The sequence below is a fragment of the Natator depressus genome, chromosome 1 (genome assembly GCF_965152275.1).
Source record: "Natator depressus isolate rNatDep1 chromosome 1, rNatDep2.hap1, whole genome shotgun sequence".
In the NCBI taxonomy this organism is placed as follows: domain Eukaryota; kingdom Metazoa; phylum Chordata; order Testudines; family Cheloniidae; genus Natator; species Natator depressus.
Window position 1 is genome coordinate 241,989,488 of NC_134234.1, and position 26,961 is coordinate 242,016,448.

General features: G+C 41.3%; 1 protein-coding gene across 14 annotated transcripts in view; it reads left to right on the top strand.

Annotated features, from left to right (window-relative positions):
* BICD1 (BICD cargo adaptor 1) overlaps positions 1 to 26,961 on the top strand; it is a 255,883-nt gene that overhangs the window by 170,632 nt on the left and 58,290 nt on the right. For all 14 annotated transcript variants that reach the window (XM_074939484.1, XM_074939494.1, XM_074939511.1 and 11 more), the window contains exons 4-6: positions 2,360 to 2,797; positions 13,995 to 15,089; positions 25,130 to 25,281. In XM_074939484.1, the coding sequence (XP_074795585.1) occupies positions 2,360 to 2,797; positions 13,995 to 15,089; positions 25,130 to 25,281 (1,685 nt within the window). The remainder of the gene's footprint in view (positions 1 to 2,359; positions 2,798 to 13,994; positions 15,090 to 25,129; positions 25,282 to 26,961) is intronic.

Here is a 26,961-nt window from a genome sequence, read left to right on the forward strand (position 1 = left end):
GGGATTCAGGGGCAGGTGTAGTACCAGAGAAACCTTTTAACTTTTTCTCTCACCCTTCGCCAACTCTCACACCCCACCCTCTGAAATCACTTGTATGACACAAGGGTGAAATAAATGTCTTTTTTGTCCATAAAGTTTGAGAGTTACTTTTAATAATTTTTGCTCTGGGGTGAAAAGTACCAGGTATAAACCTATTCTGTTTTCATGAAACATCCTTTATTTTTGTGTCACTTTGCTTATCACTGAGGGAAGAATCAGAATGCCAGGATTGCTTGGTCACTTACATAATGACTCTTGTCCAACACATCCCTGTGTCTTGACTCGTCAGATGCTTCTTCTAGCATAAGAACCCTTCCCATTCCAATTCAGCACCCAGGGCTCTCCCAGTGTAGAATTGTCTGTCTTGGAGCTAGTGAGTCCATCAAGACAAGACAAGGTGAAAGAAGGAATTATTACAGGTCCCAGTCCCGGAAGCTGCTCTGCATAGGCAGACTCATGAGTCAATGGGGCTGTGTGTGGAGGCATGGGAATCACATGTAGAAAGCAGTTTGCAGTAGCAGGATTAGATTTTTCCACAAGGAAGGAAATAAAATTGTAAAAATGTCAAATCTTCCTTCCCAACAAACTACAATGGAACTAAACCACTGTATTGGTAATGTCAGAGCAGCTGGAATGCTAATGGGAGCCAAGGAACGCAGATCTTCTTCTATCTAAATGGCTGGTCATTGTGACAGCAACAGGATTTAGAACCCAAACCTACTCCCTTTTATGTAAGTGGGAGTTTTACCGTTGATTTCAGTGGGAGAAGGATTAGGTTCTTAACAAACTGGTATCAAATGTATCTAAACCAACACTTCTACTAGCTTCTTTCTTTGGCTCTGTAGATGTGAAACTTTGAGTTTGTGTTGAACAGGTTAATTTTCTAAGTGAATTGTTCAGCACTGGAAGTAAACTGCCTAGAACCCTCCTTTTCTCGCCTGCATTTTTGTCCATGTCTGGCATAGCACATATCGTCTCCATTTTCTCCACTACAGCGAGTGGCTATAGTTCTGGTGGGATGGGGCACTCTCTTCCTTTCTAAAAACATGGTAGTTACTTAGGAGAAGAAGCTGCCATTTTCCTCAGCCACATTATCACATGTATTGTGAAAATCCAGCTCCCTGCCTGTGGAGCTGGGTGGCTGATCTGCAATGAGGTGAGAGATTTATCAGTCAAAACTTGACTGGCCAACACCAGCTCAGCAGGGGAAGAATTTCAGTCTGGCCTGCTACAGGACCAGAAGACCAGCTGTCGGTGCCCTAAAATGGCTTCTGTATTCCCTGCTTGAACACCGCTACTATTAATTTTTCGGATTGTCAAAAGTCAACCTCTATTTTAAAATTGCTGCCACTTGAGGACATCTGGCAGTTTAAACAGGTTGGGTTATTAGTTTGTCCTTTCATTTTTAAAATAAAACCTTATTGAATAATTGTCATTAAACAAACCTATATCTCCCTACAGTATAAAAAACTGGACACACAGTGATTACATCAGATAAGAAGTTAGATGCCATGGTGATAGATGCCTTAGAAATACCTATGAGTGATAAGTTGAACAGTATAATTAACTTCCATCTATCCGCAATGCCATAATAGACAAACATTACTTATGATGACTAATAATAAAGCTGTACTTCCTAGTGTAGGTTCAGGTCAGTGACTGTTCTTGCATGAAATACAGCAGAGGTTCTCAACCAGGGATCCAGGGTCCCCTAGGAGGCCTCAAGCAGGCTTCAGTGGGGCCTCCAAGCAGGGCCAGCATTAGACATGCTGGAGCCCAGGGCAGAAAGCCAAAGCCCCACCACATGGGGCTGAAGCCCAGGTCCCTGCGCCCCGCCACCTAGGGCTGAAGCCTGAACAATGTAGCTTTGTGGGGGCCCCGTAGCATGGGGCCCCAGTCAGTTGCCCTGCTTGCTACCCCCAACGCTGGCCCTGGCTTTTATATGTAGAAAAACAGTTATTGTGGCATAGGTGGGCTGTGGAGTTTTTATAGCATGTGGGGTGGCGGGGCGCACTCAGGAAGAAGAAGGTTGAGAACCTCTGAAATACAGTGTGTCCTAATAAATCATCCAGAGATTCTGATTCTCACCCCTTGAAAATGTGTGCAGCACAATATAAAACCAAGAACTAATAAAATGGGGTACATGCAGTACACCTTTCGTCATGAATTTTCTGAGCATGACGCTCTTTGCAGCTACTGGCAATGCCTGGTCTAAGTCATTTTTGGCTATTTAGTGCCGAGTTCAATCAGGCTAATAAATGGCAGGTTTTAAAGACCCAAGTTTTAGTGTTATGAATGTTCTTTGTCTTGCCTAATTCAGGTTGAATATGAAGGTTTAAAGCATGAGATTAAACGATTTGAGGAGGAGACAGTATTGCTTAATAGCCAGCTAGAAGATGCCATCCGACTGAAGGAGATTGCCGAACATCAGCTGGAGGAAGCCCTGGAGACCTTAAAAAATGAAAGGGAGCAAAAGAACAATCTGAGGAAGGAACTCTCCCAGTATATCAACCTCAATGATAGTATGTACAGTAACCACATTAATATATCAGTAGATGGATTAAAGTTTGCAGAGGATGGGAGCGAACCTAATAATGATGACAAAATGAATGGGCACATCCATGGGCCTCTTGTGAAACTGACTGGAGATTACCGGACTCCCGCAGTTAGGAAAGGAGAATCTCTGCACCCAGTCTCTGATCTCTTCAGTGAGCTCAACATATCGGAAATGCAGAAATTAAAGCAGCAACTCGTGCAGGTAAGAGCTCAGCTTAAAACCATAAAGACTTTCACATAATTATACCAGACTGTAATGCTAATGACTGATTTACTTGTCCATGATCCTGTTCCCCACTGTGCATTTTCTCTGTTCTTAGCTTTCTGCCTAGGTGTTTTCTAATTTCCAGATCTCTCAAAAAAAGTTCAGTTGAGAGAATGATCAGAAACAAGGGGAAATGAGGAGAAAGGGACCCAGCAGTGGTTGAAGTATGTGTGGGTCGGGGGGCAGGAGAGGAGAGTTCACAAGGGTTTGAAGATCTAGCAAACACAATCATTTTAAAAATCAAGCCAGTAAACTGAAGGGCACCCTTTAAGCATGGTCTTATGAAAGCTGCTCCTCCCAGATAATAGACTTTGAGAACTGATGGGGGACAGGCATGGTTCCAGACCACTGGAGAAGAGTGTCACGGTTCATAGAGTGGGTCACAGCTAAGAATGCCAAACTCGGAACACGCTGTCAGAAAACAGGGCAGACACACCCAAACTGGTGGTATATTCTGCAGTTAGATTTTACCAAGCCAGTAACAAAAGTGTACCCCTGGATCACTATATTAGTTTTACCAAGGAGTCACATACAGCCCCCTTAGCATTCCAGCCCAGACAAGCTGGACTTTATGATGTAAGGTTATTAAAACCAAACCCACCAAACATTAGGTTCTTCCAGTCACTTGCTCCAGGTCACTGGATACATCAAGGTCTCACCAAAAACAGCACTGGAAGCCAATCCTTAGAAAACTAAACTAAAGATTTATTAATTCAGGAAAAGAAATAAGAGTTATTAAAAGGTCTAAGCAAATAAGAAACATTACAGTTGGTTCAGAATCTGTGAGACCAGTTATTAGCAGAGGTGTAATGCCTGCTAATTCTCCATAAGTCTCTTAGTGTCCTTTCATAAGTTCCTCAGGGTTTTACCAAAGCAGATTTGGGGAGATCTGTCTTGCATCTGGAATAGCCCCCTGATAGCATCCAGAAAGATTAGAGCTGTTGGATCAGTCCATTAAATCTATATTTATAGCTCTCTGACATGAACAGGTTGACAGGTGTCTTCCTAGAAAGACAGTCCTGCCATCTAGTGTGAGGAAGAATAGATATTTGAGTCCGTGACAAGTCCTAATGGCCTTGTTTTGAAGATTGAATGCTTCAGCCGTAAGGTTTCGGTCTTGTAAACACAATGTGATAGTCACCAAGTCTTTATCAAGTAGTTTTACATCTAAATGCTAAATATGCGCTTTTTGATCTAATAACTGAGTATAGTTGCGTTCATAATGTAAAGGCAAATGCAAAACATGAAAAGTTAATTTGATTACACTGGTACCTTCTAAGAGGATGTGGGTAAATACAGACAAATACAATTTAGTATCTACTCCATTCTTATCAACACAAGTGAACCTCTTATATTTGGTTTCAGAGGGGTAGCCATGTTAGTCTGTAACAGCAAAAACAACACGGAGTCCTTGTGGCACCTTAGAGACTAACACGTTTATTTGGGCATAAGCTTTAACATTCCTTTGTTACTTAAACACAGTGAATTAGCCTGATTATCTTGCAATGCCTCTTGACATGCCTGTAAGATCGCACTCAGGTGAATTGGTCTGTTAATTTTATCCTGAGCTGGTTTACCAGTGTCAAGAGCTAATATAACCTATCTTTAAAAAGGGGAACAAAGAGATTTGTAGGGATTCGTAGACCAGTCAGCCTAACTTTGATACCTGGAAAGATACTGGAACAAATTATTAAACAATCAGTTTGTAAGCCTCTGGAGGACAATAGGGTTATAGGAAATAGCCAGCATGGATTTGTCAAGAACAAATCATGACAAACCAACCTAATTTCCTTCTTTGACAGGGTTACTGGCCTAGTGGATAACGGGAAGCAGTAGATGTGATATAACTTGATTTTAATAAGGCTATTGACACGGTCCCATGTGACATTCTCATAAGTAAACTAGGGAAATGTGGTCTAGATGAAAGGTGTGTGCATAACTTGTTGAAAGACTATACTCACAGAGTAGTTATCAATGGTTCATTGACAGACTGGGAGAGCATATCTAGTGGGGTCCTGCAAGGGTCAGTCCTTGTTCCGGTACTATTCAATATTTTCATTAATGACTTGGATAGTGGAGTGGAGAGTGCTTATAAAATTTGCGGATGACATCAAGCTGGAAAGGTTTGCAAGCATTTTGGATGACAGGATTAGAATTCAAACAACCTTGACACATTGGAAGTTGGTTGGAAATCAACAAGATGAAATTCAATAAAGAGAAATGAAAAGTACTTCACTTAGGAAGGAAAAATCAAATGCACAGCTATAAAATGCAGAATAACTGGCTATGTGGTAGAACTGCTAAAAAGGATCCGGGAGTTAGAGTGGATCACAAATTGAGTATAAGTCAACTGTGGTGCAGCTGCAAAAAAAAAAAAAAAGGCTAATGTCATTCTGGGGTGTATTAACAGGAATGTAGTATGTAAGACACGGGAGGTAATTGGCCCGCTCTGCTCGGCACTGGGGAGTAGCTGGAGTCCTGTGTCCAGTTCTTGGCACCACACTTTAGGAAAGATGTGGGTAAATTGGAGAGAGTCCAGAGGAAAGCAACAAATATGATAAAAGGTTTAGAAAACTTGACCTATGATGAAAGGTTCAGAAAAATGGGCGTGTTTAGTCTTGAGAAAAGAAGACTAGGGAGGGACCCTGGTAACAGTCTTCAAATATGTTAAGGGCTCTTATAAAGAGGACAGTGATAATTGTTCTCCATGTCCTTTAAAGTAGGAAAAGAAGTAATGGGCTTAATCTGCAGCAAGGGATTTAGGTTAGTGTATTAGCAGAGGGAGTGAGGGAGCTGCATTCACAGTGTGGAGCAGGCTTGTTATGAGCTAACAAGAGACACCTGGTGCAGGGGGGAGAGAACCTCAAGCAGCTGGTTCCTTATTAGAGAGCTGACAGCTGTTTGAGAGGGCTGACTCTGGGAAGTTTACAGGGGAGTCAGCTCTGTGCAGGACTGCTGCAAGCTGAACCCCAGGGCAGGTTACCCCATAAGAACTCATTAAGAACTCTAAGAAGGAACCCTTTTGGTCCCCCAGGCTCTGAGGTAAGAGCCGTGCCCCAGGACAGATTTTTGGGACTGAGTTTTGTCTGAATAAACCCAGGCCCCAATAAGGGTGGTGATTGGATGAGCAAGTGTGGAGTGTCTGTAAAAGGGCCTGGAAAAGGGAGAATAAAGGGCAAGGCAGGGCAGAGGCACAGGGGCAGCCAACTCGTTTATAGTTAGATATTAGTAAAAACTTTCTAACTAGAAGAGTAGTTAAGCACTGGAATTGGCTTCCAAGGGAGGTTGTGGAATCCCAGTTGTTGGAGGTTTTTAAGAACAGGTGGGACAAACGCCTGTCAGATGATGATCTAGGTTTACTTGGTCCTGCCTTAGCACAGGGGGTGGGACTTGATGACCTCTAGAGGTCCCTTCCAGCCCTACATTTCTGTGATTCTATGACTCTCACTTTTTCCAGACCACTTTCTGTAGTAGGATCCAGTTCTTCTTGCTGAATAAATTAGGGCCACATTCTGATACCATTACACTGGTTCAGTAGCACCTTACTCCCATTTACTTCAGTGAGACTATCTATGGACTAAGGTGCTATTCAGTGTGAGTAAGGGTATCTGAATTAGCCCTTAGTGTATGTAGACTCAGTTCTGTTTCTGTTACAGTCAGTTGGAGTTTTTGCCATTAACTTAAGTTGGAAAAAGATTTGGCATTCAATCAAGAAAGAACAAAAGGGGAGAAGAGTTTCTCTTGAAGAATACTTACCTGAAGAGCTCGTGGTGTTTGAGACATAACACAATGTTGTATTCCACATTAGCATCCCCTGCTGATGCATCCTGTATAGGGTACCACTGGCAAGCATAATACCAGCAGTTTGTTTTCCATTCCTCCATGCCTTATCAGAGGCATTATCAGAACTGGGAAGGGATCCAGTGTATATATACTTAAAAAGGAAAAAAAAAAAGAAAGAAAAAAAAAACCCAGAAGAAGCTGCCAACATCTCTGTTATCATCACCCCAGAAAGAAATAATACAAAGCCACACAGCCTAAAGGTCCAACCATGCAAGCTGTTAAGCAATTCCTTTGGAGGTGCACAGCATGTCAGCTCAGTGCCAACTCGGTGTTCTTGGCACCTTCCAGGATTAGGCCCATCATTATATCTCTCTCTACTAAAGGGTGAAAAAAAGTGAAAATATCTTGAAAAAAGGTGAGAGATGCACAGAAGTAAAATTGAGAATATAATGAACCTCACTTTATTGTGTTCAATGGGGAAAATAGTGCCCCACATGTTAAGTGACATTTTGCTGGAGTACTTATTGTTTTACCTATTTCATTACCAAATATTGGTTACGACATAAGAAAGCAGTGATGATATGGTACCTCGAACTTTGTGTATGCTTTTCCTCACAAAAATTGTACAAACGTGTTAACAGTATTCAGTTGGTAACTATTCTCAGTAACGTTGTCAGTCTACTGGCAATGACCCGCCTAATATTATTCTTCACATTTTAATAAGTGTATTCCATACAGTATACATACACGGGCAGGTTTTGTAGATGAATCCACAGTGGATATGCCTGGCCATAGCAACTTGATACAATGTGTGTTACAGACAGCAACTGCCCTTACTAGGCATCCTAAGCATGTTAAGAATTTTTTAAAAAAATAGACACAGCAAGAAAACTGACATGATTTCTATAGATCAGCATGGCAGGGCTGGGCCAGCCCCCATGAGGGGCGGGGAGGGAGTACCATCCAGCCCTGCCCGGATCCCAGCCCTGTCCTCCGGCCTTAACTCCCGACCACAGCCCGGCCAACGCTTTGCTCCTGGCTCCAGCTTTGGCCCCCTTACACTTGTCTGAATCCCCCCTTCCAGGAGCTGCGGCCTGGCTCTGAGGGGGTGCAGACAGGGATAAGGAGGGGTGCAACCCTGAAAAGTTTGGGGACAACAGCTATAGATACTTAAAGGTTTACCGTAGAATGCTGGTGTGTGCTGGGTTTTTTTTTTTACTTTTTTTATGTAAACTGTCCTTTCTATTTGGAGCCACATGAGCTCACCTATGGTCTCACAAATTAAATGTGAGGAATTCCTCCAGGAAGTTTCTTGATGTTGGACATGGGAATTCAAATATGTTCATGCTGGTAATGCTTCAGCAAAACAAGATTTGCTATCTTCAGGAGTGTCTTTGTGGTGTTCTGTTCATGAAGGCATGTATCAAAGGTTAGTATGAGCACTTCCACCGAACGGTGTGTATTTTAGCTATTTGAAATTTCTGTACACAACAGCAATTTATTTGCCCTATTAAACTATAGGCCTATTGTTGCACATGCATCAAAATATTGGTTAAGGTGGGTACAATTCCTCCTGCAGCTCTGGGGCTGAACTCCTTCACGCCTCTTGACAGGCCAGCTCCTGGCTGGTGCCGAGGAGATCTTACTGTCACGGCTTGTATTTCAATAGTGCAAACAAGACCCACTGTCTAAACAAGGTGAGTAACATGACCCACCAATTCCCAGCAAAGGTCCATGCCTCAATCAAAATTCCAATGGTTATTAATGGCAAAGATGTCTTCTCTGTTTTGGGAGGGAGGAATTATCCATGTCCTTTTCAGAACCCCTGTGATTCCTTCCACCACTTTATTCTCCTTATTCTTGAGGCCCCACCTCATAGCCAGCTTTCTTCTGAGTGGAGAGGATTAGACAAATCTTTCTTCAGACCTGCTGACGCTTCATCATCCAATGCTGTGGCTGTTGAACAATGTTCAGTGTTCTCCCTCTCTGACCTCCTCCTTCAGTTTCCTTAGCGTTTCCAGTGCTTTTCCATCCAGAGAACCAAGAAAATTAGACTAGACATCAGGTTCCATAATGGAAGTTTCCTGTTCAGAAGTTCTTCATGGTTCCCACCATCAGTTCATTGCTAACTTCTCTTGTTAACAAACTAAATAATAATGATAAATGTGGTTCCCATAGTTCAAAGCAAACTGCTGACACACATTGGGGGAAAATACCCCAAAACTGAAATCCCTGCAGAGAACTATGCAGCATGAAACACGTACAGCTCATTTGGGTGATTTTTTAGTTTGTTTTAGATAATGATAAAGAGAGTTCGTGAAACTACTAATTTAGTTGTCTAAAAAACCCAGATGACACTGAAATATAACATCATGTTTCTAGAAGATTGCTGTGGGTGGAAATAAACATACAGCAGATTATAGAAAGTGAAATACTTAGGAACAGCAGAAAGTCATTATTATTCAGGAGTTTGCTCTTGCTTTGTTTTTAAGGCAGAAGCATATATTAGTCACTGAAACACACACTAACATCCTAGTGTCGCCTAGTATTGTACTGCTTATTAGAATACATTGATGTTGATTCCATAATGTCTTTAAATGTCTCACCTAGTATTCCACTTAGCATATGGGTTCCAGATACACTACTTCTAACACTATGTTCTTTGTATCTGCAAACAGATAATCGTTTCCATGCAGGCTCTCTATTTCTTTTGCCAGTCTGAAATTTTGCAAGAGAAGCAATTTTTCCAGACCTGGTTTGTGTTTGTTAAAGATATCATAAACATTCCCGTTAATGTCCTTCTCCATAGTAGATGTCTGCATTGAACAATAATGTAGTAAAAGTCAATTCTTTCTAACTAGTTTAAGCAGTCATGGACATTGGAATACAGTGGCTCTGTACGGCTAACTTCCTGTAACAAATGGTAAAACATTATTTGACAGTGAGCCCCATGCAGCCATCTTTATTTCTCTATCAGTAGAATCCACTGTTAGCTGCCAAATTCGAGGACTTCTCCGAATGTTCATGCTGTGGCACCACTTACCTTTAAGGGCCAGCACTTCTTGTGACAATATCCATATATCTTTTCAGTATATTGTTGTTGTTGTTGTCACAGGAAGAGCTGGCACTTTAAGATGGTTGATACTCAGCCTCATCTCTGCCAGGTGTACCCTACCTTGCCAGATGAATGGAATGAGTAGTACAGGTCTTGTGGTGGGGACCATGCAACTAAGAACCAGGCCTGCTAGGAGACATGATGGCAGCCGCAATTCAGTCAGGAGAGAGATTCCAGGGAGAGCAGACCTGGGAAGTCTGTATAGCCTGATCTATAGATTAGGAATAAAAATTCCCAGTTATCACTTTCAGGGTAGACCGGTTCTTGTCCCAAGATTAGGCCCAGTATTAAAATTATTATATAGTTGGGAACCCCGATGTGCACAGCTGCAACACTCACACTACAGTAACTCTTTTATATTTACAAATAATTTATGAATACATTTAGCAAAGTCACACACACTCTAACTCAGTAAAGTAGATAGAGATAATACAAAAGTACATACTTACACCATCCCTTGCAGAACAAGCTGAAATGTTAGCTATTATCTTCCTCATCACCGTCACCTTCCTCATCTTCACCGGTGGCCATCATTCTGGCCCCTCCCAAGGGCTACATCTCTCTCCCTCCTACTGCCCTGGAATGCCACTTTTATAATATGTTCCGCTGATGTTACCATGTCTAATGCATATTCAGTAGGGGTTTCTCCCCTCTTCCTTATTTGTATTTCCTTCCCTTACCAATGTTAAGGTATCCTTTTTCTATAGCTTAATATATTTATGATTTCACCCCATTATAATATACGTCAGTTCGTTGCCATGGCAGTCTTGCGGTTGGATGTCCCGTCCAAAACATTCCAGAAGCTGGTGTTAGTTCATGTTGCTATGGTTGGCTGACGTCATTATGGACAAAATTCCCCCTTACATTCTACTTCCAGTTCCCCAAAATGTATGGGTTACCTAAGTTTATTTGTGCTAAAGTTCATAGGCCTCAAGCCTCATGCTAACTCCTGAAGCCAGTGTCTTACAGGATACAAGCCTGTAGGTTCCTTGCATTACTGCTGAATATAATAAAGCAGAATATAATGCAAAGCAGAGAATATAATAGAGGTAAGGTAGCTCACTGGGCTACACCAGTGTTCCATTAAAGAGTGGAGGGTCAGTGAAAACTAGGCTGAGGAGAGAGACTTGCAGGGAGCAGAAGCCTGCTAGGCCTGAGCAGCAGGTATAATAGGCACTGCCATGGCCACCAGACCTCTGGTTGCGGGGTTTGGCGGGTGAAGGTTTTGCTTTATTATGCCCCATGCAGGTTTCCGGGGTGGCTGAGGAGGTGGTGGTTCACAGGTGCTATTCAGCTTCCTGGGTTCATCAGTAATCTCCCTGGACTCCAGAGAGATTACTGATGAACCCAGGAAGCTGAGTAGCAAATACCGCCTCCTCGGCCACCCTGGAACCTGCATGGGGCATATCAAAAGCATCTTCGGGAAGAGCTGCTTTTCCCCAGGGGCCTTAGGGTCTGGGGAGGGGAGGCCCAACTGTGGCTGGCCTGGGGCTCCTCTGGGCAGTTGTGGGGGAGCTCGGGTCACCTCCAGGCAGGGTTCGGGGCTACGGCCAGTTTGGGGCTGCTCTGGTGGGGGTGGAAGGGGTGGAGCTGGGGGCTAGCCTCCCTGACAGGGGGCTCCACCCACCACCCATGATTCTAGAAAGAAAGTCTCAGCAGGCATTGGACTAGGAACCCTGAACCAAAGGTGTGAGCCAGCTAAGAAGGCTAATTGGAAAATCTGTGTTATTGTAAACTGTTTTTTTTTTTAAATAAACCAGACAATCAAAAAAGGGAGGGCTAAAGCGAAAACATTCACAGCATGAAGTCTGATTAATAGGGGAAACTGACACAGTGGCAGCGCCCAAGACTGGACTGAAGAAGGCCCTGCTACAGCCATGGAATTAGACTAACCTCTTCAGTAGCCTTAGATTCCAGTGGAGACTAAATGCTGACAGAAATGCAGCTCTGTATGTCTGAGGAGGTGGATGTGCTATTTGTGTTGTAACACAGATATGAGGAAAAATGGTAATACAGTTTGGCCCCAATTTTTCTGCTTAAGTGGTTAAAGGAAGAGCCATCTTCTCTCATCCACCTGCACACACAAGAATTAAGGCCAGATTTTTAAAGAGGCTTTAAAATGGCTTCTATTTTTCCACCTACAATTTTGTGTCCGCTGCTGACTACAGGCGCAAAAATAGAGGCCAGGTATTAAAAGCAGCCATATAAACCATCTATCATGCACTTAGCCCTTTAAATTGGGAAATGCAGAATTCCTAGCTATAGGATAATAGGAGTCTGAACTGCACTTTAGAACGCTGAATGAACATTAATGATATTAATATTCTTTTTTTTCCCCATATAAGTTTTGCAGAGACTCATTTGACTCTCCCAAATATTGGCTGGGGAGATATCTATGGGGGGAAATGCTTTTTAAAAGGCTTTTAGAAACAGGCAGCTCTGATTTCTCTGAATTAGTAATTCTGTTTCCCATAAAACGAAGATGGAACTGGCATTTTTCTCCAAATATATAAACAGAGCTGGGAAGATGCAACAGTGGCTACCAAAGAGCACACTGAGTCATTCTCAATTAAATATAACCTGCTCACAACCCACACTTTAATCCTGCGCTTATTGAAATTACTGTCAAAACACCCACCGAAACCATGGGGAGCAGGGGTAGACCCACAGTCTTTTACCTTCCATTGCATCACCAGTTCTGATCTGGACAAAGACACATGGGGAAACTTTAAATTTTCTGGGTTTTTTTTATGTATGACAATCTGTAGCTGAACAGACCAAACTACTAACAATTAACCTGGTTCCCTTGCTTTGAGATGTTCTGTATTAAAACCACTGGGGGAATGGCCATTCTCCATGGCACCATCTTCTTTTTAACCTCCAGATTTCTCTGTGGAAACCTAAGACAAAATTAATATAGCTCAGAGGCAATGGCAGCTCAATACCTGCTTTCCTTCTCCCAGACAGGAGAAGATGTAGTCCCAAAACTTTATAGCACACGTGCAGATTGCTGGCTTTTGATTGACACCATCTGTGTCTACCTCCAGGTTTGTAACAGAGCCAGTTTGTTAGTCCCCAGAGTGTGCTGCACGGACCACGTTTTCTCCCTTGTCTTTGAGGAGATGAGTGCCGGGTGGGGTACATAGTGGTGGAATGGACGTCTGGGGATTGTGTGTGCTGCAATTTCTGTTTCTATTTATGTCATTGCTGCATTACTTCATTTGAGCTGGAGGAATTTATGCATCTGTTTAATGTATTTTTTAAAGATTGTCAAAGATGCCCAGGAGCACTGATAGGGTGCTTTTTATAATTGTTGGTAAAAATCCAAATAAATAAATAATGATGGTGAAAGAATGGCAGAGTTTTTCACAGAAACTCCTAAATTATTGCATACGCTTAGGGGAGAAATGTATATGTATCATTATGATGAATTTATATCATGACGTAGGCTGAATAATGTATGGTGGCTGTTTAAAATTCAGAGAACATATTTTGGGATAAATCTGATATTTAATGAGAAACCAGTCACTGTCAATTTAGATGGCTAAGCAGAATTGCTTGGGAAGTGGGTAGCCCTTGATGAAGTAAGCACTAATAAGAAATAATACCACCTGTCATTACACTACTGCAAATGGGAGTGGGAGTTGAGATTTTCAGACACTCTAGGAAATTTATATGTACACCTACAATTTAATTTTAAAATGAATGGCTGGTGTGTCTAAATTTCCTCAAGCGATTTGAAACCTCAACTAAGTTACATAGTTGGGGGTAAAAATGCTATTGGCAATGTTTGGTGACAAGCGCACAAGCACATGAAGATTGAGAACTGGCCTATACTGGGGCTGCAGAGGACCATTTAAAGTGTGTGTGGGGGGGCACATAGCCTGACCCTTCTCTTCTCCTGCCCCCTGCCTGACCCTTCTCTTCTCCTCTCTGGCACCCACCATCAACCTGACCCTCCCGTCCACCCATCCCCTCCAAATTTGAGCAAATGGCATTGCAACCTGGGTTGCAGTGCCACTCAAGTTTGTCCCAGAAGCCCCTCCAGCATGACAGAGAGGAGGCCAGGACAAATTTGAGTGAGTGGCATTGTGACCTGGCACACAGTCACAGCACCACTCAGGTTTGGCCTAGCCAAAAAGTCAGGCCATGGCATAGGCTTCACGGCCTGTGGGTCTAGGTTTCTTAGTTTAATTCCATTCTCAAATGTTAATATTCTTTATTATATCATTCCAGGTGGAGAGAGAAAAAGCTATTCTCCTGGCCAACCTTCAGGAGTCCCAGACGCAGCTAGAACACACAAAGGGAGCCCTGACTGAGCAACATGAGCGAGTCCACAGGCTCACAGAGCATGTCAACGCCATGAGGGGACTGCAGAGCAACAAGGAGCTGAAAGTAGAGCTGGACTGTGAGAAGGGCCGAGACTCCGGTGAGGAAACACATGACTATGAAGTAGACATCAACGGCCTTGAGATCCTAGAGTGTAAATACAAAGTGGCAGTGACAGAAGTGATTGACCTTAAAGCTGAGATAAAGGCCTTAAAGGAGAAATACAATAAATGTGTAGAAAACTACACTGAAGAAAAGGCAAAGTATGAGACCAGGATCCAGAGGTATGATGAGCAGGTGACAAACCTGGAAAAATCAACGAAGGAAAGTTACGAGAAAATGGTTCAAATGGAAAAAGAGTTGCAAAGGATGACGAGCGTAGCAAATGAAAACCATAATACCCTCAACACAGCCCAGGATGAGTTGGTGACATTTAGTGAGGAGCTGGCTCAGCTCTATCACCATGTATGTTTGTGTAATAATGAAACTCCCAATAGGGTCATGTTGGACTATTACAGGCAAAGTAGAGTCACCCGTAGCGGGAGCCTGAAGGGACCTGATGATCCTAGGGGGCTCCTGTCTCCACGGCTCACCAGAAGAGGAACGGCATCCCCAGTGGAAGCCAGGACCCCAACTGAGCATGTTTCGAAAGAGACCACAGAGGCTGGCAAAGAACAAAGTCCAACCAAGACACCTACGATTTCTCCTGTCATCACGGCCCCTCCTTCCTCTCCCGTCTCTGACACCAGTGACATACGCAAAGAGCCAATGAATATCTACAACCTAAATGCCATAATACGGGACCAAATCAAGCACTTGCAGAAGGCTGTAGATCGGTCACTGCAGCTGTCACGCCAGCGTGCGGCAGCACGTGAGCTGGTGCCCATGATTGATAAGGACAAGGAGGCCTTAATGGAAGAGATACTGAAACTGAAGTCCCTGCTGAGTACAAAACGGGAGCAGATAGCAACCTTGAGGGCAGTGTTGAAAGCCAACAAACAGGTAAGTGAGTAACAATGCTGTCAGTTTGTGGTGATCAGTATTTTCATAGCTGATTTATGTGCCTTTCAACAGGTATTGTGGTAGACGTTTTGAACAATCAGCTGTCCATCTTTCCAGTCAGTCACAATGAGGCTGAGGTTTTTCTTGTTTTTCTTAACTCCCTGCAATCTTTCTGCACAGTCTTTTTGCAGCACCCAACCTTGACCTAAAGGATGGGCAGAGTGAGTGACTTGCTGTAGAGTTTGAGACCTCAATGTCCTTACATGGATCAGCCTACAGGAGAAGGAGAAGGGCACTAAGAAAGGCACAGCTAGAGCCGAGCACTAATGTGGCTCTCTAGTGGGTCTCCTGGTTTGAGAAGAAACCAGGTTTTGAGGGCCACAACCAAACCTGGGTCTTCCAAATGGTAACGTGATGTGCTGTAGCCTCAAGGCCGTACGCAACTCCAGGGTGCTCGGGAATAAAAATTTACATTGCATTTACACAGCTGACTATCTCAAAACACTTTACAAAGGTGGGTGTCTGTACCCCATTTTACAGGTGGGATACTCAGGCACAGAAAAACTAAGTGATTCCACCAAAGACATGAGGTGGGTCAGGATTAGAATCCAGGCCTCCTGTCTCTCATTCCCTAGCTGTACCCACTAGACTACAATGCCTTCGTGCTATCCTATCAACGGTGGGCGCTCTCCGCTAAACAAATTCAGTGACTGATCCCTTTATAGTCAACAGTAGTTAAATGGCAGCAATAATCCATGCACTCTAGGCAGGGAGAAGCATTTATTTCTGCAAAGGAAAATGATCAACAAAATTGTAGACCCATCTGGTTATTGAACAATGTCTGATCATTTAATACAAATGAGTGGATCACACAACTCTCTTAGGTACGCAAATCTCTCATCCAGTTTGGATACTAGTTTGTCACTGCAGTCACCTGGCCAGATATAATGGTCCTGGTTTTCTTTTCTATACTGGTTTTACATCAGTAAAACTCTATTGACTTAAATGCAGTTACTCCTGATATTAAACGGGTTGGAATTTTTCAAATATTCGTTTTCCAGAAATGCCATTTTATTGCCATTGAAATTTTTGTTTGTCATTTTTAAAATAAGAAATATTGAAAATTTTAAAAAATATATATCACTTTGGGGCAAAACTGATCAAAAAATCCCACATTTTTTTATTTTTATTTTGAAAATGATAGAGATTACAAAATTTTCAAAAATGAAATAAAGATTTTAAAATTTGTCTCAAATTTTCTTTTCATTTTTTGACAAGGTCTGTTCTTGATATTGTATAGTAAGACTAGAATAAGGCCCATTGTATGTGAAATGCAAAAAAATCCCTGCACTCGCGCACTCTCTGTCATCACCATGTTCATTTAGTTGTGTTATACCCCTATTTCCAACCCTTTGTCTGCTTTTGCATCTTTAGGCTTTAGTAGCTTTTTAGGCGCCAGTCTTGCAAACAATTATGCACGTTGTTATCTGCAAAAATCTAGGGCATCCCGCCTATACCCTGCTGAGGGCTCAAGGCGTGACCTGGTTAATTTCGGTAACCCCACCCTTTCCCTACCGAGGGCTCGGGCTGTGAAGCATATACCCTTACCCATGGAGCTCAGGGTAAACCTGGTCAATTTAAGTACCCGCCCTTTCCCACAGGGTTCTGGGCTATACAGGTCTGTGTAACTTTTTCCCAGTGAAAGAGCCTTACACAGCAGTGCTCTAAACATCAATTTATTAGCAACACATACAAAATACGCCTGCCAAACAAAGCTATTACGCTCACCACTCCCAATAGACAGACAAACTTCACCCGATGGCCAGTCAGGATCCACTCATCTGGGGATGCCAGTGCTGCCTCTGCCCGTCACAGTTGTGCAAGGGCGTCAGTTCTAGCAGTTTGATGTTGAACTGCAGGCCAGCGATGGTTCCCAAAGAGCATTGTTTTTCATTTACTTATATAGGTAAAACTAGCTCCCTCCTTCAAATTTACTAAACCTATTACATTATTCAACATCCCTAGGTAACAACATTTAACCAATCATGCACTGGCACCTATGTTTCCTCCTCCCTGCTCTTTACATTTTATCTTTCATGCCCAAATTGTACCTTATTTATGACCTTCTTTGTTTGTGCAGATGGTCAGCATAAATTCACTGGTCAGAGCTTATCTTATCTCTTTCACCATTTGTGGGGGGTTTTCTGTATCCTCCCTAAACTTCCCAGCGCCTGGGTGTCTCTACTTTACAACCTTGGTGTTAGAACTCATCTGTGTTAGTTTAGAGAACAGGACATTCGGTCCCAATCCTGATTAGGGCATTAGGTCACTACCATAATATAAATGATAGGCTGAAAATGTAAAATCACCCAGAGGTCAGGAAATACAACCCTAAAGATTCCAACAGCAAGGTTAACTTGGATGTATTGTGAATTTTATTCCATATTGGGTTTTTTACAGGTATATTAACATACACACTTAACTAGAGAAAGAGGACTGGTGAATCTTATGTATATGAAATGAAGGTATTGCAACTGTGCCCTGAAAAGTTATTGTGTGAAAAAGCACGGTGGGATTCTGTGTCTGTTTCTCAATGACTCCAGTCGAATGTGCTCAGTTTGCAAATAAAAAGATGTCTCTTAATTGCTAACTTTGCAAACTCATCCCAATATTTGAAAGCCAATCAGCTTTATTTCCATGTCATACTTCACCAACAATAATCTAACTATTAATCTAGGTCCTTATGAGGCCCTTATCACTATAGTATCTGAGCACGAGTAAACCCATCCTAATACAGGTATATTGTCAATTGTAGATGTGATGTAATTGAGATACACCCTTGTTCTAGGCCCTTTGACGTAGGTAAAAGGGCAGAGTGCAGGGGCTGTGAAAGCCCCAGACCCAGCCAGGGGAGGATTCCCCAGCACAGAACCTCAGAAGAGAGCCCTAAGGCTGCACTCAGAGGATCTGGGGGGGCGGTTGAGGGCTGCTGGGGCTGCAGTACTCAGAGCTAAGAAGATTCCAAGCAGCCCTACAGCCCATATGGCAGCCTGGGAAGGCTGTGGTAACTTAGGACCTGTCTTAAGTAAAACAGCTCGAGTTAATACGTTCCCTTTACTGCACTGGAGCTAGTGTAGCACAGAACAACCACACTGCAAGGCAACAGTGGAGTTACATGGAGTCATTTGATTAGCTGATGATGAGTTATAACTCGAGCTGTTGCATCTCCACTACATTATTAGCTCAAGCTTCAACCCACCCCACCAACGGGCCAGCTATCTCCTAGCTCAAGCTTAAAGTACCAGTTAACTCAAGCTAGAGATTTTTGTGTGTGGATGGGAATCAAGCTAGGGGTGACACTCAAGACACACCCTCAGACAGTCTCCTAGGGCTGTCTATGTTATGCCAGGGGCCACAGAGCTGCCTAGGATTGGGAGGAGACAAAGATGGCACAAAGCACCATAGGCCCACCTCCTTCTGGGTTGCAAATACTGTGCTGTGCTTTTAGAAAGGTCAGCACATAATCTCACCCTTTATGCCCAAGAAAGCAGTTGAGACCCATCACATCCCTGGCCTCTTTGATTCTTGCTACATTGGCCTTGGTATTCTAAATAATTATTCTAAATAATGTCTAAAATCCTTTTTAGAAATGACATCACTGTTTTTTAAAAATGCCTGTTGGTGGTGGTTATTATTATTATTGTGATTAATGTTTCTTTGATTTTTCATAAAGAAACACAATGACAAGTACAAAAGGGGTAAATGACTTACAGCTTGTTAAAGTTTCGAAATACAGCATGCTTCATGGGATCTGCAATACTAGTATGCAAGTTTACAAACAAACAGTCACAGCAATGAATAATTTTGCCTTTTTGATAACATCTTCTGGTCAGGAACAGTGGGCATAATACTGAAAAAGAGAAGCATTAAATTAATGCCAAAAAGTTAGTGTGTTTTTATGGAAACATACCTATTTAAGAAGAGCATATTACTATCTTCTTACCATCATTCAACTCAAGGAAAGGCTCCTTAGAAACAAAGTGCAGGATTATGGATTTGGGTATTGCTTAGGTAATGACATGACACAGTAAACCTAGGAAACATGGGTGCTATCTAGTGGCCACCAAGTAGCACTGTAACTTCATTCTGAAAAAGAAAACTGCATCATGTTGCTAAAAGAAACAGTACAATGCAGTGTTTCACTAACTTTTCTGCTAAGTTGGCATTCTAACCCGTAGCTTCTTGAAAAAAAATGTACAGTACTGCCTCTTAGCTTGAATTGTGCTTTTCTGACTGAAGGAAAACAATCAAGGAACCTACAGTCCTCTTTGCTCATATTACAGTAGCCCTCAAATGTGCCAAACAGGATTAGAGTCCCATTGTACTAAAAATATACTAACTTAGAGGAGGACAGTGTCTCCCTTGCAACCTAAAATATGCAGTCAAAAAACCAGAAAAAGGGTGGTGAAAATGGGATCAAGCAATTTGATCAAGGTGATAATGATGAGCATACCTTTTGTTAGTTTACTTTCTCCTTTTTATTTTATGCATACACTTATTCAGCGCTTCACTTGCTGTATCAACGGTAGTTTGGGAGCAAAACATAGAATCTTTAAAATCTAAAGCAATAGTAAAGTAATCATACTCACCATAAGGCTCACATCAATAATGGTTCTGATTTTTGGTTTCAGATAACATGTAGAAAATAAAATAAACCTGCCTACAATGGGGAAACTCAACAGCCTGAGAATTTCCTTTAAATTAATTAAAAATTAATACATACATAAATAAAATACCCTACTTCAGACAAATATGGTGAACGGTAGGACTCTCTATTCCCCTCTGGTCTATTCAATATCCATTTTACATATGTGCTGGCTGCAGCCATGATGCCTCTATCTTCAACAACTGGGGTGTCTCCTCAAGTCCTGAGACATTGCAGGAATTACTTGAAGACCTAAAATATCCCCCGAAGACTGAGCCTTAAGCCAAAAGCCTGGAGTTAGGCAGGTATAGTAAAATGGAGGTTTTGTACTTTGAATGCAAATGTAGATCATGATACTCAGTACTCCTCAAAGTGCTATGTACTTTCTATAACTAAAATAGCAGGCCCACTGTTTTACTTTTTTATGTGTAAAAAATGAAGTACTTACCATTTTAGTGTTTTTCATTTTTTTCAGTAACAATTATCGCTCATTTGTTTTGCTTCACACACTGTTATCATAAAGCAAGTGGCAAGACTTTAGAAAGGTGTAAAGTTGTCTTGAAACTCAAAATATCTAAACTGAAAAAGAGTAAAGAAAGCAAAGTTAGCATGTGGGCTATAGTTTTAAGCCCACAACTTTTGAGAGATTGAATTTAGAACAGAAAAAGAGTCCTGCTATAATATTGATAGACTGGGGGGGAAGAGTTGAGATAGGCAATACAAAGATATGCTGCATAATTTACATTTTTTTGCCCTGTACGGTCCTAAAACTGTTTACAAACTTAAACTGAAATACAAACTAAATGTAGGGATCACTTCAACCAGCTATGAAACACAGTCATTCTGGAGTGCAATGTCGCAGCACTGTTAGCAGCAGTGTCAAAACAGGATAGGACCTACAGAATGCCACATCCATGTATCTGTGATACAATTTGTTAGCACTGTGGCACCAAAGAAAAAGACGCTTGAGAAATCACGTCAACTGTAGCAGAGGAGTACAGATTATATTTTAAGTCTGACAGTGTGTATCCTAGAGCAGTGCTTCTCAAAGCGGCGGTCCGCAGACTGGTGCCGGTCCGTGAGCCATCAGCTGCCGGTCTGCACGCACATTGGGGGAAAAAATTGCCAGTCCCCCACATCAGATAACTTGAGAAGCATTGTCCTAGAGGATGTGGAGTGGCAGTGGAAGACAGTTCAGGAATGGGAGCTAACTGCTCTCCAAAATATTCTTGTACCAGCTCACAGGAAATAAACACAGCCGTTATTTACCAGATAGATGTTTCCTTGAAATCCACATTAAGGTTCTGGAGGAATGTTTATATTGTCCCTCTCAAAATGGCAATCTTCTCCCATTGTACTCAATGAGATTAAGGCCCCAGATTCCCTATGGGAAGATGGTTAGTTCCCTGTGTTGTGTGGAGGCAGAGAGACTCAGTACCATTGTGAACAATGAGGGAAAGAGAGAGAGAGAGACCCTCATCAAAATGGCCACCAACTGGTGAGTGTTGTTCCTGTCCTATTGAGAACCATAGAAGATAGCAGACATTTTGAAAAAGGGCTTTTCTTTGTAGAGTTCTCAGTAGTACAACACTGTATTCTTCAGCTTCTGATGGAGAGACTTTCAGTTATGAAGAATAGGAAAAATTAACATTAATCCAAAAATAAATTATTCAAATACACACTTTCTCAGAGTGTTAACTCTATGGGAAGTTAATGTGTATGGGAAGTGTGTTATTTCATTACTGAGATTGTGGGTGAGGTGAGGGTGAAGTCTAGCACCAGATACTAAATTACTTTATGTCCGTTTGATTCCTAAACAAATCAACAGCTTTACTTGTAAACTCTTAGAAGTTTCATTCTATGCTCAAACAAGAAGTGTGGTAAATTTGGGGAGGATACGCAGCGTTGTTCGTACAAAGCAAAGTTTGGATTCCTGCTTTTAAGTACAAAACAGAACTCAGCCTTAACTATGGGGTCACTACTAATACCTCCGTAAGGCAGCCGTGGCATCTTGAAACAGCAGTGACTGTTGGGCTAAGTAAATCTGCAGATGAGGACTCTTGACATGTGTCCAGTCTCCCTCATACCACTGAGCCACTACCGCCAAACAAGTAGATAGAACGGTCGTTAATAGTGTAATTACAATTGATCTCTTCAAATATGGCCTATACACAAATGTCAGTTAATTTTAACTGTCTGAAAAGTTTGAAGCGACTGCATTAGTCCTTTCTTAAAATCATTTGAGACAAAGAAAAAACTGATGCAGATACTATATTTCTTAAAGGATCAAATTTTAATTAGTCTTAATTCAAATTAATTAATGGATTCACTTGTAAGTTTTTAGAAAATTCATGTTATACTCAGTAAGTGCTGTAAGTTGGGGAGGATACACTGTACTTCATGTACAAAACAAAGATTGAATTTCTGGTTTACGTGCAAAATAGAACTCAGCTGAAGCCTCCATAGTGAACGTCCTGTCCTTTCCCTTCCCTCTCAACAACATGAATAACCCTATCACAAATAACACAGGTTTTAATAATTATTGTTAAATAGGAAGTTGTCCCCTTGTTCATTATTCTGTCGCTTTTCTTTCTGAGATGGGTAAGAGCAGAGTGACTGACTATTTTATTAATGACAGTTAAATACTCTTCTATGTGTAAATTTTGACTGAATGTTTTTGCCAGTGTCTGGAAACAGATGAACTTTGCTATAGCCTACCAAAGTGCACAGTGGTACAACACTACACCAAAGCATACCTTTGCCTCTTCATGTACGTTCATGAACAGTCATGAGAGTTGTGTTCATATGACTGTATCTTGGAGTGTTTTCTCACCGTTTCATGCGATGACCCCCAGGTTTGGTGTGGGAAAATGACCTATTTAAAATGACAGGTAGTTTCATAGTGGCTTCTTAAACCTTGGTCTGTCTTCTATGGAAACTAGTCATCAGAAGTAGGAAAAGAGTTAGACACGGTGTGCAGTAATTTGGAGACAATTTTGATATAATGTATTTTAGTACCACAATTTATAACTAAACTACTTCCAGAAGCAAATGAATAGAATTTTATTTTAGCGTAGGATTCTTTTGTTCCTTTTTTAAGAGACACTGAATTTGAAATCTAGTGAGTTTCAAAAAGATGGCTTAAAAGTACCTTCAGGTTTTACAGCCATTACCCTCTCCTCTGATGTTCCCATGCCAATTTTTGTGGTTTTACAATCACATTTTTCCTATTTATTCTTTCCCCTGTTGATGTGTGAAAGACCCACAAAAACAACAAGGGGAACTGACAGACTGTAGTGGAAACACAGCAACTGACTACACACTAACTGAAGTGCTCTCAGATGCACAAAGTAAAAATACTGGAAAAATTTAGAAGAAAAAATATTTCTTAATATATTTCAGTTGCAGTAATTTTAACTGAGACTTTTAACACTGCAAAAATACAAAAATGTAATTTTCTTAGTTTTAAAATTTTTTATTTCTGTAAAATAAAAAAGTAATGAATAAAACTGACAAACAACAGCAAGCAAATAACAAGACAAAGTTAACATGAAATTTAGGTAGGTCAAGCAGGAAACAAGAAAGAAAATGAGCAGGGGGGGAAAGAAAGATATAGGCAGAATACAGAGTAGGGTAAATTTCATAACTTCTTCCCTAGATTTTCAATTAAGTGAACATTATCATTTACACAACTGGTTGATTGTTAAAATTTGCAGAAGAATGAGAAGGCATAAAATTTTGTGACGTGGCAGAGTATAATTGCTAATTTGTACAGTCTTGATATTTCAGGCTTATTGAATCCAATAGTTTTTAAGTTGACTGTGTCCATTCAACAACATGGCTTCCCTCTTTCTAAGGAAAATAGTTTTTTAAAAACTTTTTTTAATGCCTGTGTTGCATTAAAGCGCAAGTCTGACATTTTTTTACTTGAGAGAGACAAGGTGGGTGAGGTAACATCTTGTATTGGTCCATCCTCTGTTGGTGGAAGAGATAAGCTTTTGAACTTCACAGAGCTCTTCGTCAGATCTGGAGAAGGAAACTAAAATGCCAGAGGTAAAATACAAGGTGGGACAGGTGGTTAAGCATAAGAGGTTCACACATGTTGCTTGAGACCATTTAAAGTGAAGTAGGCAATTGGCATATTTGCAGTGGTGGGACAGTGGAGGGTTAATAGGCAGCAGGGTGTTACAAATTGTTGTAATGAGCCATAAAACAACTTTCTCTGTTAAGTACATAGTTTTTAGTGTCCAGCAATTATGACTTTAAGGTCCAAGGCTTGTCTTTTGAAGTTGTAGTGTACGTTTCCTTTGAGAACAAGGACTGAAAGGTCAGATATGGAGTCATCAGTTTGTGAAAAGTGTTTGCCCATGGGGTGATGTGGTGTTTTTGTCTTGTCTTATTTTTCTGTGTGAATTCATTTGAGAGCATAGTGATTGTCTGGTTTCACCCACTTTGTTGTTGTTGGGGCATTTGACGCACTGGATGCGGTACACCACATATTGTGATAGGTATAAGTAGGACCCATGGTCTTCAAAGGTGTGTTGTGGGGGTATTGATCATCACAGCAGTGGAGATATTTCAGCAGGTTTTGCATCTATTGGTCTGACAGGATCTGGTGCCACTTTGAGTTGATGTGTCCCCTGGTCTGTGGGAAGCTTGCTTGTGATGATGAACTTGGTGAGGTTGTGGAGTTGTTTTAAGGCCAGAAGAGGGGGGTTGAGAAAAAATTTCAGATGTGGTCCCCATCAAATATGGGTTATAAATGTTTGATACCTGATTCTAATGTGGGTTTGTAGGTGTATTGAAGCAGGTTCTCCTCAGGTATTTAGGTGGCCCATTCCATGATGTGATCTACTTCTCCGGTGCAGTCTCCTTGTTTCGTGAAGGCTGTTTTAAGTGTGTATCCCAGACTTTCTCTTCAGAGCATATTTTGAGGCATCTAAGTGCCTGGCAGTAGCTAACAGATTTCATGGTGCATTTGGGGTGGTTACTGGATCTACGAAGGTAAGTGTGGTGATCCATGGATTTCTTATATATAGTTGTCTGTATAGTTCCATTGTTGAAGCTGATTGTGGTGTCCAGGAGGTTGATGCTGCTGTGGGAATGTTTTAGAGAGAGTATGGTGGTTGTTGAAGTTGTGGTAGAAAACTGTGAGGGAGTTTAGGTCGTCTGTCCAGAGGATGAAAATATCATCAATGTATCTCAGGTATATCACTGGTTTCATGGTGCATTAACTTGTGAATGAAGGTGGAAGCCAGAAATGAGATCATAACCTGGCCTCTTAGCTGTTAGCAAATTCCCTTCTCAGAAGCATATATCCCTCTCTCTTTTTCAGACAGCTGAAGTGGCACTGGCCAATCTGAAGAATAAATATGAGAATGAAAAATCAATGGTGACTGAAACCATGACCAAACTGCGAAATGAATTAAAGGCTTTGAAAGAAGATGCAGCAACCTTCTCATCCTTGAGAGCAATGTTTGCAACCAGGTAAGGGAAACTGCCTCATAGGCTTCTCTCCTGCTCAATAGTTGAAAGGGCAAGCCTATGATGTGAGTGAGAGAACATTCTCCCCTACATGCATTTCTTCTCATGGTCTTGATGCGCTAATATGTGGATACAAAAACTACTTTCCTCAGTGAGAGAGACAAGGTGGGTGAGGCAATATCTTTTACTGTTGGTGGAAGGGACAAGCTTTTGAGCTTTCTGCAATAGCAGAGCTTTGTTGGATGAAGGAGAATGAAGTTTGGAATGCAGACTCTGCAAAAGTTTCAAGCTTCCAAATGGCATCAAGCTGCATGCCTCTGAAAATAATGCTTTTAAGTGGCAATGCCAGTACAGCCTTGGGTAAAGTGTGATAAATAATTATATTAGAGCACTCTATATTTGGATTTATACTCTGTTTTTTGAAGTGGAAAATAAACATTAGATTTATGTGGCTTTCGTTCACACTCAGAAAAGGCACACAGTGATTCTGCCATGTAAAAACCTTCACATGGCTAAACTCCATCTTTGTCCTTGCCATCTGATTTATTATTTACCATTGGGAAAAAAATCTATAATTCTCCATCAGTATGGCTCTGCTATAAACCAGCACTGATGATTATCAGGTTACTGCAATTTCTCATTGCACTGTAAATTATTATTTTCTACAGCTGGCAGTATTTCATTTATTATCTTCTCGTTCATAGGTTTAAAAATGTCACACACCTTCTGCAGTGAATTTTTCAGTTCTTCCCAGCAGGAGCATAATTAATCACATATTGTCTTTTTCTTTTTTCTTTTTTTTTTTCTGAAAGGGAACTTTCATTTTTAGCTGGTTTCTTAAAGGTGACCTGCAAATAATTGTTTTCGAAAGATCCAACACCTGCAGCAATCTGTGCTGAATTCCCCGAAGTAACCAAAGAAAGAGAGATATATTCAGCACTTTATGGGATTAAATCATCCTATTTTTCCCCTCTATTCTGACACCACATTTATTGCGGACTCCTGCTTCATGTAGCACCCTATCATTTACTAATCCAGGGGTTCTCAAACTGGGGGTCAAGACCTCTCAGGAGGTCGCAAGGTTATTACATAGGGGGTCACAAAAGGTCAGTCTCCACCCCAAATCCCGCTTTGCCTCCAGCATTTATATTGGTGTTAAATGTATACAAAATAGGACTGTCGATTAATTGCAGTTAACTCTCATGATTAACTCAAAAAAATTAATCACAGTCTCAATTGCACTGTTAAACAATAGAATACCAATTGAAATTTATTAAGTATTTTGGATGTTTTTCTACATTTTCATATATATTGTAACTGAAACCAAAGTGTATATTATTTTTATTACAAATATTTGCACTGTAAAAATGATAAATAAAAGAAATAGTATTTTTCAGTTCACCTCAAACAAGTACTGTAGTGCAATCGCTTTGTCGTGGAAGTGCAACTTACAAATGTAGTTTGTTTGGGTTTTTTTTGTTACATAAGTGCACTCAAAAACAAAACAAATGTAAAACTTTAGAGCCTACAAGTCCACTCAGTCCTGTTTCTTGTTCAGCCAATCACTAAGACAAACAAGTTTGTTTACATTTACAGGAGATAATGCTGCCTGCTTCTTATTTACAATGTCACCAGAAAGTGAGAACAGGCCTTTGCATGGCACTTTTGTAGCCGGCGTTGCAA